This window comes from Microcebus murinus, chromosome 31 (assembly GCF_040939455.1).
Source record: "Microcebus murinus isolate Inina chromosome 31, M.murinus_Inina_mat1.0, whole genome shotgun sequence".
NCBI classification, from domain to species: domain Eukaryota; kingdom Metazoa; phylum Chordata; class Mammalia; order Primates; family Cheirogaleidae; genus Microcebus; species Microcebus murinus.
In genome coordinates this window covers 3100545-3115222 of record NC_134134.1, presented here as the reverse complement: position 1 = coordinate 3115222, position 14678 = coordinate 3100545, and the positions used below count along the sequence as shown (strand labels likewise).

Here is a 14678-nt window from a genome sequence, read left to right as displayed (position 1 = left end):
GCATCCGTTTACTAGACTTTCAGCTATAGTACAAGGCTATCGTAACCAAAACAGCATGGCATTGTCACAAGAACAGGAAATAGAACAAAGGAACAGAACTGAGATCACAGATATAAAACCATCCTCATATAGCCATGGAATAGCAGACAAGAGCGTGTACAGGGGAAAGAAATCCCTTTTGAATAAATGGTCCAGTGAAAATTGGATAGCCACATGTAGAAGAGTGAAACAGGATCCACACTTCTCATCTCTCACAAAAATCAACTCACAATGGATGAAAGACTTTATTCTATGGCATAAAACCATAGAATTTTAGAAGAAACTGTTGAAAATGCTCTTACATACTTCAGCCTAGACAAAAAATTTAGGAAGAATACCCCAAATCAATCACACCACCAACAAAAATAAATAAATCAGGCCTCATCATACTAAAAAGTTCCTACACAGCCATTAAAAGTATAACTAGAGCAAGCAGACAACCTAGAGAATGGGAGAAAATATTTGCATGCTATATATTCCATATATTGCTAATAGCTAGAATTTATACACATAAGTCCAGGAACTCAGTAAGATAAAATCAAACAACCTGATTAAAAGCATGCCAATATATGAACAGAAAGTTTTAAAAAGGACATGTACTATGGCCAAGAAGCATATGAAAAAAGTGTGTATATCTCTATTCATCAAGGAAATGCAAATGAAAACCAAAGCGAGATATCTCTTTACTCCAGTGAAAATGACTTTTATCAATAAGCCCAAAGTAAGTGTAGGTGTGGATGTAGAGAGGTAGGAAGACTTGTATACTACTAGTGGGACTGCAAACTGGTACAATCTCTCTGGAAAGTTACATGGAGACACAGGAAAGTACTAAATTTAGAACATCCATTTGATCCAGAAATCCCACTACTTGCTATCTAACCAATGTAAAAACATCATCCTATAATAAATACATCTGCACTTGAATGTTTATAACATCAAAATTTACAATTGCAAAGAGGTAGAAACATCCTTAGTACTTATAAATACATTAATATAAATATATCTATAAATAAATATAAAATGTGATATATGTATACCATAGAGTACTACGGAGCCTCAAATTCAGTGGCTAAATGACACCCTTTTGTATTATCCTTGATTGTGCTGGAGGCCTTTCTTTAAAGTAAACTATCACAAGAATGGAAAAACAAGCACCACAAATAGTCCCTATCAAATTGTTACCAATCGATCAACACATATGTGAACAAATGGAAGTAAATTTCATTGGGTATTGGGCTGTTGAAAGGGGGAGAAGGTGTTGGGAAAATCCACTCCTAATGAGTGTGGTGCACACGATCTGTGGATGGGCACAGTTGTAGCTCTGGTCAGTCGATGCAAAAGCAATATACATATTCTAAATGATTTACTCCCATAATATTTTGAAATTAAAAAAACAATTTTGTAATATGTAAGAAAGTTTTGAAAAGTTCATCTCTGTATCTCTTTAAGATATTCTTTTTATTTTAATTATTGTAAATTCACAAAAATTGAAATCTTAATTACTTTTAGTTGTTAACATCAGTCATGTGAGCTATATTTACATCATCATGTACTATATTGTCTGGAATGTATGTACTAAGTAAATGTGAATTTCAGTACACATGAGAAAACTACCTGTTTTGCCCATTGCCTAACTGCTGACAAAAAGCATTATGTTTTCTGTTCCTAGGAGTGTAACAGCTTAGAAATATCCTATACATACAATCAAAATACATCTGTCTTATTGTGACTGAGGTTTCATTAAGCATATTGTCATCGAGGTTTATCTATATTGTGGATGTTATTAGAGAATCTGTTTTTTCTTAAGCTGAGAAATAATCCATTATTTCTACATTTCAAATAGTATTTATCTGTTCATTTGGCAAAGGCAGTTTGGGTTGCTATCATCCACTGACTTTTGTAAATTATGGTGAAATGAATATGCATATGAAGATAACTCTTTATTTTACAATATATGTAAGAGCTTATTTGTGTTTCTTTCTCATTCATTGGTCCAGGTGTCTCTGCCATTAGATAACTTCTTTGACTACTGTATCATTTTTTTATTTTTCTATTTTTATTTCAGCATATCATGGGGGTAGAAATGTTTAGGTTATGTGTGTTGCCTTCACCCCCAGAGTCAGAGTTTTAAGCGTGTCCATGCCCTGATGGTGCACATCGCACTCCTTATGTTTCTATATACACATCCCCTCCTCCCCCTCCCACCTGCCCGACACCCGATAAATGTTAATCCTATATGTCCACTTAGGTGTTGATCAGTGAAACAAATTTCCTGGTGAGTACATGTGGTGCTTGTTTTTCTATTCTTGGAATATTTCACTTAGGATAATGGGGTTCAGTTCTATCTAGGAAATTACAAGAGGTGCATATCAGTGTTGTTTCTTATAGCTGAGTAGTATTCCAAAGTATACATTTTTAATGTTTTAAAATGGGTAAGTGTGGTACCTATAGCATTGCTTCTCTTTTTGATGATTGTTCACATCTTTGTGGTCTCTTTAGATTTCATATTATTTTGGGGTTTGCTATTTCTATTTTTGAAAAAATGAAATTGAGAATTTGAAAGGAATTGTATTTAATCTGTAGATAACTTTGGACATTTTCACAACATTAGGTCTTCTTCCCTTGAACAAGAACATGTTCAAGAGTGTGTTGTTTATTTTCCTATACTTTTGAATTTCTCTGTGTTTTTTGTGTCACTTATCTACAGTTTCATTCCATTCTGGTGAGAAATTAAACTGTGTAAAATTTCAATTTTCGAAACTTGGTTAAGACATGTTTTCTGTCTGAACAGGTAGATTTGTAGGAAGAATTTTTATGAGCTATCAAGAATATTGTATATTTTATTATGTTCTATATATGTGTGAGGACTTATTGTTCTCTAGTGATTTCAACTCTCCTGTTTTCTTACTAGTAATTTGACTGACCTTATTAGTATTGAAAGTGGAATACCATGCTATCCTATTATTTTTATGTTCATTTCTTGCTTCAATGTTGTCAACACTTTTTATATATTTGAGAACTTTTATGCGAGACATAGATAGATATCAGATATATAAATTATATTTAAAGGGTTATCAGTGAATGACCTCCTTTTATATTAAATGTCCTTGTTTGTCTCTTGTGGAACTTTTGACTTAAAGTATATTTTATAAACTATAACATTTTGCACTTCAAAAGTCATGTGCCTAATATAATTTTGAACTCCACTGCTCTGGTATGCTGAGCATTTTCGTGGTATGTCTTGTTATTTCCTGTCACTTTTTGTCTATTGCTTTCACCAGGTATGAAGTCAAGTCTCTTTAGAGAGAATATAGTTGGATTTTTTAATTTCTTTATTTAATTGTGTCTTCTGAGTAGAAATACTAGTACATAAATATTTGCATAATTGTCTAAAAGGGACGGATTCAAAATTGCCCTAATATTAATTGTTTATATAACTTTTGTCACTATTTAGTCTTTCTTTTCACTCCTTTTCTCCTCATTCCACCTCACTGAATTTTAGTGATATATTTTGTTTCTGTGGCCACCTTCATTTGTGTATTGCTTTAAACATTTTTCTGGTGTTCACTGTGAGAATTACCTAAAATATTCTGAAGTTGCAACTTATGTTAAACTGATAACTACTTAACTTCAATTGTACATAAAAATTCATAATATTTATATCTGCTCTCAACTTCATGATATAGATGTCAATAATTATGTCTCTTTATATTCTGTCAATTAACATGTGGTAATGATCATTTTTATTTTGTCTTTCAAATTTTATAGCATAATTAAATTTTTTGCACCATCAATATAATACTGCAGAATTTTATTTTTGATATGTGCATATCTTTCCCAGAATGTTATGTAGTTGTCTTGGAAGATAGAATCCAGACATTCAAAGGCCATCAAAAACCAGATGTATGGACACATGTGCCATTGGTTGGAATCTCTTTTGAAAGGGAATCCAGGAAATAGAATTTTACTGCTAAAGTGAGAACTCTGTATCAGTGGGGAGGAAGAGTTTTGCTGGGTAAATGTAACAAATGTTCCTTCCCCTTCCATATGGTTCTTGGTGTCATACTCATCTGGGGTACCATGAAATATTACCAATTATGACTTCTCAATGAATCATGTTTGCAAATATATTTTGAAGGTAATATATCTATGATGGAAGTAAGACTATGGTAGTCTATTGCACTTTCTTGCTAATGTCCCTGGTATAGTTTTGTATATTCAAATTATGAAGTATACTTACCTAAGTATAATTAGTGAGATACTTTGTTATTTTAATTTCTTTCAGGACTGTCTTCCCATTGCACCCAAGACCTACTGCCAGAGAAGGGCATAAAACATCCATTCCAGAAATCAATAATAAGACTATATGGAAGCTTTGACCTTGAAAATGTACATTTAAGAAAAGACCGGGAGTGTGTTGATGAGTATAAGATGCAGAAAGTATGTTATGATAATCTTACCAAATGTTTGTCAGGTAATCATAGGAAAATCTTGAAAGGTTATAAATGTATAAAAATGTTGAGCAAGTCCTCAAATCTAAATAAACCTAAGATAAGATATACTGGAGAGAAAAGATTCAAACATAATGAATGTGGCAAACCTTTTATGCACAGCTCAAAAGTTCTTGGACATAGGAAATTTCACACTATAGACAAACCCTCCAAGTGTGAAGAATGTGGAAAACCCTTTAACTGCTACACAAATCTCACTATACATAGGAGAATTCACACAGGAGAGAAACCCTACAAATATGAAGAATGTGGCAAAGCTTTTACCCATTGCTCAATCCTTACTCAACATAAAAAAATTCATAATGGAGAGAAAACATACAAATGTGAAGAATGTGGTAAAGCTTTTACCCAGAGCACACACCTTACTCAACATAAAAGAATTCATAGTGGAGAGAAACCCTACAAATGTGATGAATGTGGCAAAGCCTTTATCAAGATTGGAGACCTCAATCGCCATAAACGAATTCATACAGGAGACAAACCCTACAAATGTGAGGAATGTGGCAAAGCCTTTACCCAGAGCACATACCTTACTGAACATAAAAGAATTCATAGTGGAGAGAAACCCTACAAATGTGAAGAATGTGGCAAAGCCTTTAACAAGATTGGACATGTCCATCGACATAAAGGAATTCATACAGGAGAGAAACCCTACAAATGTGAGGAATGTAGCAAAGCCTTTACCTGGTGCTCAACCCTTACTCTACATAAAAGAATTCATAGTGGAGAGAAACCCTACAAATGTGAAGAATGTGGCAAGGCCTTTACCCAGAGCACATATCTTACTCAACACAAAAGAATTCATAGTGGAGAGAAACCCTACAAATGTGAAGAATGTGGCAAAGCCTTTAACAAGATTGGACATGTCCATCGACATAAAGGAATTCATACAGGAGAGAAACCCTACAAATGTGAGGAATGTGGCAAAGCCTTTACCCGGTACTCAACCCTTACAATACATAAAAGAAATCATACTGGAGAGAAACCCTACAAATGTGAAGAATGTGGCAAATCCTTTAGCCAGAGCACACACCTTACTCAACATAAAAGAATTCATAGTGGAGAGAAACCATTCCAATGTGAAGAATGTGGCAAAGCCTTTATCAAGCTTGGAGACCTCAATCGACATAAACAAATTCATACAGGAGAGAAACTCTACAAATGTGAAGAATGTGGCAAAGCCTTTACCCAGTTCAGAAAACTTACACAACATAAAAGAATTCATAGTGGAGAGAACCTCTACAAATGTGAAGAATGTGGCAAAGCCTTTACCCAGAGCACACACCTTACTGAACATAAAAGAATTCACAGTGGAGAGAAACCCTACAAATGTGAAGAATGTGGCAAAGCCTTTAACAAGATTGGACATGTCAATCGACATAAACGAATTCATACAGGAGAGAAACCCTAAAAATGTGAGGAATGTGGCAAAGCCTTTACCTGGTGCTCAACACTTACTCTTCATAAAAGAAATCATAGTGGAGAGAAACCCTACAAATGTAAAGAATCTTGCAAAGCCTTTATCCGGTGTAGAGACCTCACTTGACATAAAAGATTTCATTCAGGAAAGAAATCATACAAAAGTGAAGAATGTTGCAAAGCCGTTACCCGGTACACACACCTTACTCTGGATAAATGAATTTATACTTGAGAGAAACCCTAGAAATGTGAGCAATGTGGAAAAGCCTTTTCCCAGTGCTCAATCCTTACACTACATAAAATAATTCGTAGTATAGAGAAACCATATAAATTTGAGGATCGTGGCAAAGCTTTTATCCAGTGCTCATACTTTTATCTATATGAAAGAGTTCATAACAGAAAAAAATTGTATAAATGTGAAAATTGTGACAAAGTCTTTAATAACTGCTCCAATCTTACTCATCATCAAAGAAATCATACTAGATATAAGTGAGATAAATGCAATGACTTTGGAAGTATTTTCCCAAAATATTAGCTTTAAAATGCACAACAGTACTTATACTTATGTAAACAATAATAATGTAGAGTGCTGACAATATCTTGAGTTATGGCAGAGATTTTATTGGACATGGGAGAACTTTCACTGAAAGTAATTCTCTAATATTTTCTGAAACATTGATCAACATCACAAAAATTTTCATAGATAGAAACCTTACAAATATACTGAATGTGAACAAATATTTATGAAAAAGGTATACCTTAGAGAACAACAAAGAACTGATACTTAAAACTCCTTTTGAGATATAATAAATTTCAGAACACATATAATCAATATTAAGTCTAAACAGATATCAGAGGACTGACAGAAAAATGTGCTGAGGCACTAACACATTTAAACATTTCTTTAAACCAGGTTGTTGTGTATAGAGAATAACTCTGTTAAAATAGTTAGATAAATTATTTTTATGTCAGCTTTAAAAACACGAGATTTTATGAAAATTATAATGATGTGTAAAATATACTTTCTCGTCAGGGTGGGATGCAAATGCAATAAAGTATAATTTTTTTTGCAACCTTTGACAAGGAAATACTGATGTAATTCAACTTTAAAAACAGTAGATGCTATGCTTCATTTTTAGTGTGTATGTGAATGTCTATGGTTAATGATAGCTACATCACAGTTATTAGAAGTCTTTGTGTATTAAGTACATATCATTCATCTACTTTTCCATAGAAAACTAAAATCACTGAAATGTAAGATGTATGAAATGGAGAGGTGCTGTGTGGTAGACTTCTAACAAACAGTATTTCAAGTGATATATGATGTAGGTATACAGATTAATATCCTTCTCATTAAAATCAGAATAAAACAATGACAATATTACAAATAATTTGTTTTACTAATTGTACATTCAAATAATGAAACAGTGAATTTTTTAATATTTTTAGATTACATGTAAACCTAATTTGTTTTATTAAATTAAAAAAGGTTTTTGTTGTGTCAAACGTGTTGTAGATTGAATGAACTGTTAGTTTGTTACCAACATTAACCTATTCCATGTTACTCAAAGTTGGAGGCAATGGATTGCAAAAATGTACTATTGGGTTACACAGTAAAATTAAATCGTTTGTGATCTTTTTTTCAGTGGCTTCAAATTTCTAATTCTTTGAAGAATAATGTTCCCACAAGTTTTATTTTTTATTATTTTTATAATTCATTGTCACTGTAATGCTTATAATAAAGTTTGTCCACTTAATGAAAAGCCATATATTTCTGAACACTGAATGAGTACTTATTACATTTTATGCTACATTTTTCTTTCAACATGCCACCCGTCTGGCCAGTTAAACAGAAATAAACACACTTTTTTATTTATACTGAATCAAATACACAAATACATCACGTATAAGATGAACTTTGGTTGCAGTAGATTTATAGAGTAAGTAATTATGTTTGTGTGAATATGGATGTATACTTATTTTGAAAAGAAAAGTAGAAATATTGAAAAAAATAGTTAATTTAATAATTGTTCAGAATATACTAGCAAACTAGAAACTCCACAGATTCTGAGAGCAATATTTTTTGCTTTATGTTGAATGAATTTGTTTAAAATTCTAAAGTCTCTAATACAGAACCTGCCCGTGCCTATCTTCTGTTCTTACACGGTTATTACTCATGCTAGGCTTAATATATTATTTTATTAATTGAAAGTTTGTATTTATTGTATGTATGACCTACTCTGCAATTATAAGAATGATTTTTATAAAATTTAATTGTGGCTCCAGGTAAGAGATTGAAATGTCCAGGGTGAAAAATGTCACTGATTTTCATGTGGAGTGATGAGACCTGCAGAACAAACAACTCTCAGAATTTATCAGTGGGAATTCAGCTTCTTTCATTTCTTAATTATTTCCAGTGTTTTTTTGTTTTTTTTTTTTTTTTGGTCTCTTTTTATCTTCATTCCCTTCTACAAATGTATCTATGCCATTCTTTTTTCTGCCTGCACTTGGGCTACAATATTCTCACTGTTGTACTCACCTGCTGAGAGTTCACATAATACTTTAAAGGTTCTGATGAGAATTGTAGAATTAATTTAATTTGGTGAAAATCATTTAACTATAGAATTTGAGGGAATTTATTGGCTATACATGCAGTATTCTGATTACTTAATTAAGATTAGAGAGATTCAGAATCCTAAGCTTAAAGTAAGAGCCTTAAGAACAAAGACAGATATACAATTCTGAATGCCAGAGGATTAAATCAAGAACTCAGTATTGTTTGCTTTGTAAAAGCAAACTGTTATTAGATCCTAACATATAATGCCATAAATATGAAAATAATTTCAATAAGTAAAGCATAAATAAGTGTGTGATGCATACAGTAAGTACTATATAAAGAAACATGAGAATCTGGCAATCTCTTAATAGAGAGTTTGGGTAAATAAAGAAGTTTGAATTTAATTTTCTATAAAGTACTTATAGTACAACCTATGCATCCATCTAGAATCTACTTATGAGTGTGTATTTTCAGGGTTAGAATATAATAGAATTATTTCTGTGTATTTAAAATATTTGGAATAATATTTATCTGATATTTCAATCTAGAGAATTTATTTACATGACTTTATCTTCCTTTATTTTAGTGGGTGCAGTACACAGTGCACAGTTTTCATTTTTAGTCATCTAACTTTGACAAACGATTCGGTCATTCTCTCTAGAGGAATCTCATGGATCATAGCTGCTTTTTGATTGAAAATTTCATTAGTGATTTTGGATGCAATCCTGCTTTCTATGTCCACAGTGGCCAGAGAGGAGACGGTGAGCACCACATACATCTTTAGTCTCTTTCATAACATAATCATCAGCACCAGGAAGTCCAGCTGTCTTTAGCTTCAAATAAAATTGTTAAAGCCCCTTTCATGTTCTGTGCTGCATTATTAATCTGTTGGTAAATATCAGAGTTCCCTTGTTTATGAATGACAGGTGGAATGACAAAAAACAGCACTCTCACTCTGTTGCCCAGGCTAGAGTGCCATGGCATCAGCCTAGCTCACAGCAACCTCAAACTCTTGGGCTCAAGCAATCCTTCTGCCTCAGCTTCCCTAGTAGCTGGGATTACAACCATATGCCACAATGCCCTGCTGATTTATCTATATATTTTTATTTGGCTGATTAATTTCTTTCTATTTTTAGTGCAGACACAGTCTTGCTCTTGCTCAGGCTGGTTTCAAACTCCTGACATTGTGTGATCCTCCTGCCTTAGCTTCCCATAGTGCTAGGATTACAGGTGTGAGCCACTGCACCCGGTCAGCACAAACTCTCTTTACACCAATAACTCGTTTAAAGAATTGGCTCAAATGGAAAGATTAATTCCTTGGGTTTGGAAATCTCTTGTGTGAACCGTTATATCTCCGTGTAAACTTTTAAAGTTCACCACTTAGTGCAGGGATTAGATGTGTCAGAAACCCTAGCTAAATGAGTCCACAGACCCACCAGTAAAAATCGATGGCACAAATGATGGGACAGGAAATTTGGTTTGATATTAATGCTTAACTAAAATATGATGATCAAGCTATTTCTCAAATTCAACAGTGCTGTATTAAGAATGGAAAAAGATAGCTTCTCTTAGACTGTAGCTTCCTATATAAATGTTAAACAAAATGTTAATGAAACTCATGTAGATTTTATTGCTAGATTGTAAGAAACATATGGTGCAAGAAATGGTTAGTCCTCCTAATTTAAGAAATATGGTTTTACATATATTGGCTTTTAATAATGTTAAATCTAAATGCCAGCGGCTTTATGCCCAGCAAAATTAAAGTGCATGGTGCCACCGCTGCCATGGCTGCTGAGCCACCAATGCTGTGGCTGTGCTCAGCCAGGCAGCCCCGCACCAGCTCCCCACCACCGCACCCCAATGGCACCTTATGGAGGAAGGGGATCACCTGGCTGCTGAAAAAACTTTTAAGAATTTGCCATTATTTGTCCTGGTCCAACAGGCACATTAATATTAATAATTTGGTCATATTTTTGTTACATGAAAAGGAGTATTAATGCATTTAGGTGTAATTGATTCAGCTTATTCGAAAGAAATTTCAGTTATCAAGGAAAATAGCTCCCAATCCCACAATTTCCATCTGAAGATGGGATCCAAAGTTCAGTGAGCACCTGCCTTTAAGTTGCAAAATTATCTCCTCCTGTATTAACTTCAGAAGCTTGTTTTTTTTTTTTTTTTTTTTTGAGACAGAGTCTCGCTTTGTTGCCCAAGCTAGAGTGAGTGCCGTGGTGTCAGCCTAGCTCACAGCAACCTCAAACTCCTGGGCTCGAGCAATCCTTCTGCCTCAGCCTCCCTGGTAGCTGGGACTACAGGCATGTGCCACCATGCCCGGCTAATTTTTTTTATATATATATCAGTTGGCCAATTGATTTCTTTCTATTTATAGTAGAGACAGGGTCTCGCTCTTGCTCAGGCTGGTTTTGAACTCCTGACCTTGAGCAATCCGCCCGCCTCGGCCTCCCAAGAGCTAGGATTACAGGCGTGAGCCACAGCGCCCGGCCCAGAAGCTTGTTTTTTATTGGAATTTAACCAATTATCAAAAAAAGAGAGTCTCACTAATTACCCAGTAAGTTTATGGTGCACTGTTTAGGACAAATAGGGCTGTCTAGACTTCTTCCTTCAAAGCTAATTATTATTCATCTAGATAACATTTATGTAAAAGTTAGGATATGCTTAGTTATGTACAGGAACGACTTTATGTGTCCCTTTGCAATCTCTCAGTGTATTGGCACTGTGCACATCACATTGTGATTTGAGTAATAAAAGGGTTTCTTTTAATTCTCTTTTAACTTTGTGGAGTGGTTTTCTTAGTTTGATACTCTTTACTATTAATACTTCCTGAACACTTTCCAGAATTAAAACTGCAACATAAACATAAAATGTGCCCACCATTTCTAAATTAGAAGGGCTTTGAACACTAGATTCCTTCTTGAGCTTCCAGTCTGTAACCAGCAAGTCTGAAGTAGAGAGCTTCACTGTCCCCACATCTGAACACAATGAGTTCTCTAGACCTCTTTGGTGTCCACTGTTCCTCTGGAGTACAGTTAGACCAGATTCCTGTGAGTACACTCCCATAGGATAATAATTAGTAGTTCTATCCTTTCTGTAAATGCATCTCACATCTTTAGAACTTTTATGGATTCAGATACCATCGGCCTCAAACACAAATGGGAACAATATTATGCACACTGAATTGGACACATAAACTCCCTTTCTGCCTTCAATTCTTGCCCAAATGCAAGGAAATGGGCAGTGAGCCCTACTGAATTCATGCCTCTCTAGAGACCTAAATCTGCAGCTCTGAACTCGGAATCCAAGGTCTGAGTTTCCTCAGGATGCATTAGAGCAGCTTCCAAAGAGGAATTTCTCTTCCTGTTTTCTTTCCCTCTCTGTAAAAGCGAAGAATACACAAATTTGATCCAAACTAAACCTGGCCTCAACCTGGAATTTGCAAGACAGGGACACGCTTTGGACTGAGGATGGATCAAAATCTCCGGGGAGAAATATGCTGCAGTGTAAGAGATCAACATGGACTTGTAATCGGACATTGAAAAGACCTATTAGGGATAAGTGTAAACAATCTTCCAGATCTTGTGTAGTGTCATATTATAGTTGCATGAGAAGAAAAGAAAGGCTGGCACCACATCTAAATTTTTCCGTAAATTATTGAACACTTATTACTCACCTTTTCTTGTATAATAAGAATTAAATCACACAATGTAAAGGCTTCTTCACAGTGCAACCAACCATACTTCTGAGCACATAGCACATGCTCAGTAGACATTGCATTATGCTGCTCTTCATATGGAAATTAAGTATATGTTGTGATGAGTGTTGGGCAAAAGGCAGTATGCATGCTGTTCTTGCTGTCTCTACTGAGTGCCATCAATAATGGATCTATGTTGAGCAACATCAGCACTAAAAGGGACATGGCTAAGAACCCAATTAATGTGCCCCTTCCACCCCAGCAGACCACAATTCTTAGAGTGAGGCCTACAGTACCACATGATTTATATTCACATTGATGTTTCAGATACACATTTAAGGTAATTACCTTTCAGCTAGGCTTTCAATTAGGATAACCTGGCTAGATTGAAGAAACACCATCACCTGCCTGTTGGGCTGATGGGAAAATCCATGTGGTTTTAATTGTGCCCCAACTAATTCTAATTTGATAACAGGTCAAGCATTAGGATTCCTGCATATATTCGTGAGAATTGGATTTAGCCTTTGTTGTAGAGGAAAGTCACAGGTTCTGCTCTCTTGGGCTTGTTAGAGGCAGATCACTGTGGTCAGATTCCCATTCCTGTAGCAGAAACTCCTGGCACCTGTAGCAGGGGAAGGTAACCAGAATAAAAAACAGGAGAACCTCACATTTTGGTCTCCATGTATGAGCTGATCATAGCTGACTCTTTACTGTGAGCAAGAGTAATTGAGTGTAGCCCTTCTGCGTTTTATGTTCCTCCTGCTTGTGAATGTGGTGGAAACAAGGGATGAAATTGTGCTCACTGCTTTAAGCGCAGTCTCAACATTTAATTGTAATTGTTCTACAAAATCTCAGCTGAAAAGAAATTTCAGAGTAGGAGAAGAGGAAGAAGAAATGGCTGGTTTTCAGGTAAGTGTGTCCCAGATTAGAGGTTGTGTCCACTGTTTCTCCTAGAAAGTCATGTAGAACTTCAGTTTTTTGAACTTGTAAACCTTTAATTTTTTACTTTTGTTGTGTATGCCTAAGAAGTTTGTAAGTACATTTTTTTTCCTTTCTTCTTATGATAGTCAAGAAGCTCTGGAAAATCCTTCCTTCCTATATAACAGAGCCTGCTCTACATTCTCGCCCAGAAGCTTCCTAATACAATAACCAAATTTTATAAGAACTGTATGATATGTAATATGAAAATGTGCCCATTGTGACAGGTCAAGATAGAATAGTGTGGATGTCTGAAATTCCTGTTGGGCATTGGATATAGTCTTTGAATTTGAGTGAAGAGGGGAAACATGTACTCTCAAAGATTTATCTGGTTGCTTTATCAGCTATACATAAAATATCATTAGGAGAATTCAGGAAGAGGATAGCATTGATTGTGTAGGATAACCAGAAAATTATGTAAAATAAAGAAAATAGAAGACTTGCTCTGTGTGATGCTAAAGTATTTACATACATTATTAAAGACAACAAAACATGGGAAACATCTGTGTCTGAAATTTGCATACAACTGATGATTTTTCATGGTTACATATTGTTGGCCACTACTATCCCAGCAGTGATTTTATATTCTACTCTTTGCAATGATGCCTGACAACAATTTGTCCCACTAAAATGATATTAATTACACTTACTTGCTTAAGATGCTCTCTGAGAGATTGTTCCCATATAATGTTAATTGTTTTTTTCTCTTTAACATTAAGTGTCTCATGGAGATTTACTGAGTGATGTGCATGAAGGATCATATTTAATCTGGAAGCTCCCCTTTCTTCTTATAGCTTGCTTTGAAAAATGAGGGCTATCATCTGTGTTCTGTTCTGATGAACTGAGATAAATTCTACCTTTTACTGGATGTTGACAACATATTCTCCTTAGGCAAGAAGCATTGATATCAGTAGTTATATCATGTGACATGCAGAGATTCAGACCCCACCCCAGATCTCCTGAATCAGAATCTGTATTTTAACAAAATCTCTACTTCTTCATTGTACTCGTAAAAATTAGGTGATACCTTCTAACTCACTATGTTTCTCTATGTGAGAAATATGCACAATTTATCAATGTTTTGTAAGTATAACACCCATAAATTTATATTACTGTTGTAAGGCTCTTAATTTTGTATTCAGTGATTTATCAACCAAAGCATAATCATATGCACACTTTTTCATACATCTTTTGTGATCCTCATTCCAGCGGATAAGAGAATATGTTCAAGAATATCAATGTGCTAAAAATTATCTTATTGGACAATTGCAGTCACTCATATGTCAGAAACAGTTCTCATAACTCATTTCGCTTGCAGTCAAATTAAGAACTCTCTCTATGACCACTTGGGAAATATGTGTCTTTTTACAGGAGCTGGTGACATTAAGGGATGTGGCTGTAGAATTCTCTCCAGAAGAGTGGTCATGCCTTGACAATGCTCAGCGGAATTTGTATAGGGATGTGATGT

The 14678-nt window shown here is 34.8% G+C and overlaps 1 protein-coding gene across 1 annotated transcript in view; it reads left to right on the top strand.

Annotated features, from left to right (window-relative positions):
• LOC142865687 (uncharacterized) overlaps positions 1–6096 on the top strand; it is a 47190-nt gene extending 41094 nt beyond the window's left edge. The window contains 1 exon segment of the mRNA XM_075998875.1: positions 4859–6096. Within this exon segment, the coding sequence (XP_075854990.1) occupies positions 4859–6096 (1238 nt within the window).
• Positions 6097–14678: the final 8582 nt, after the last annotated feature.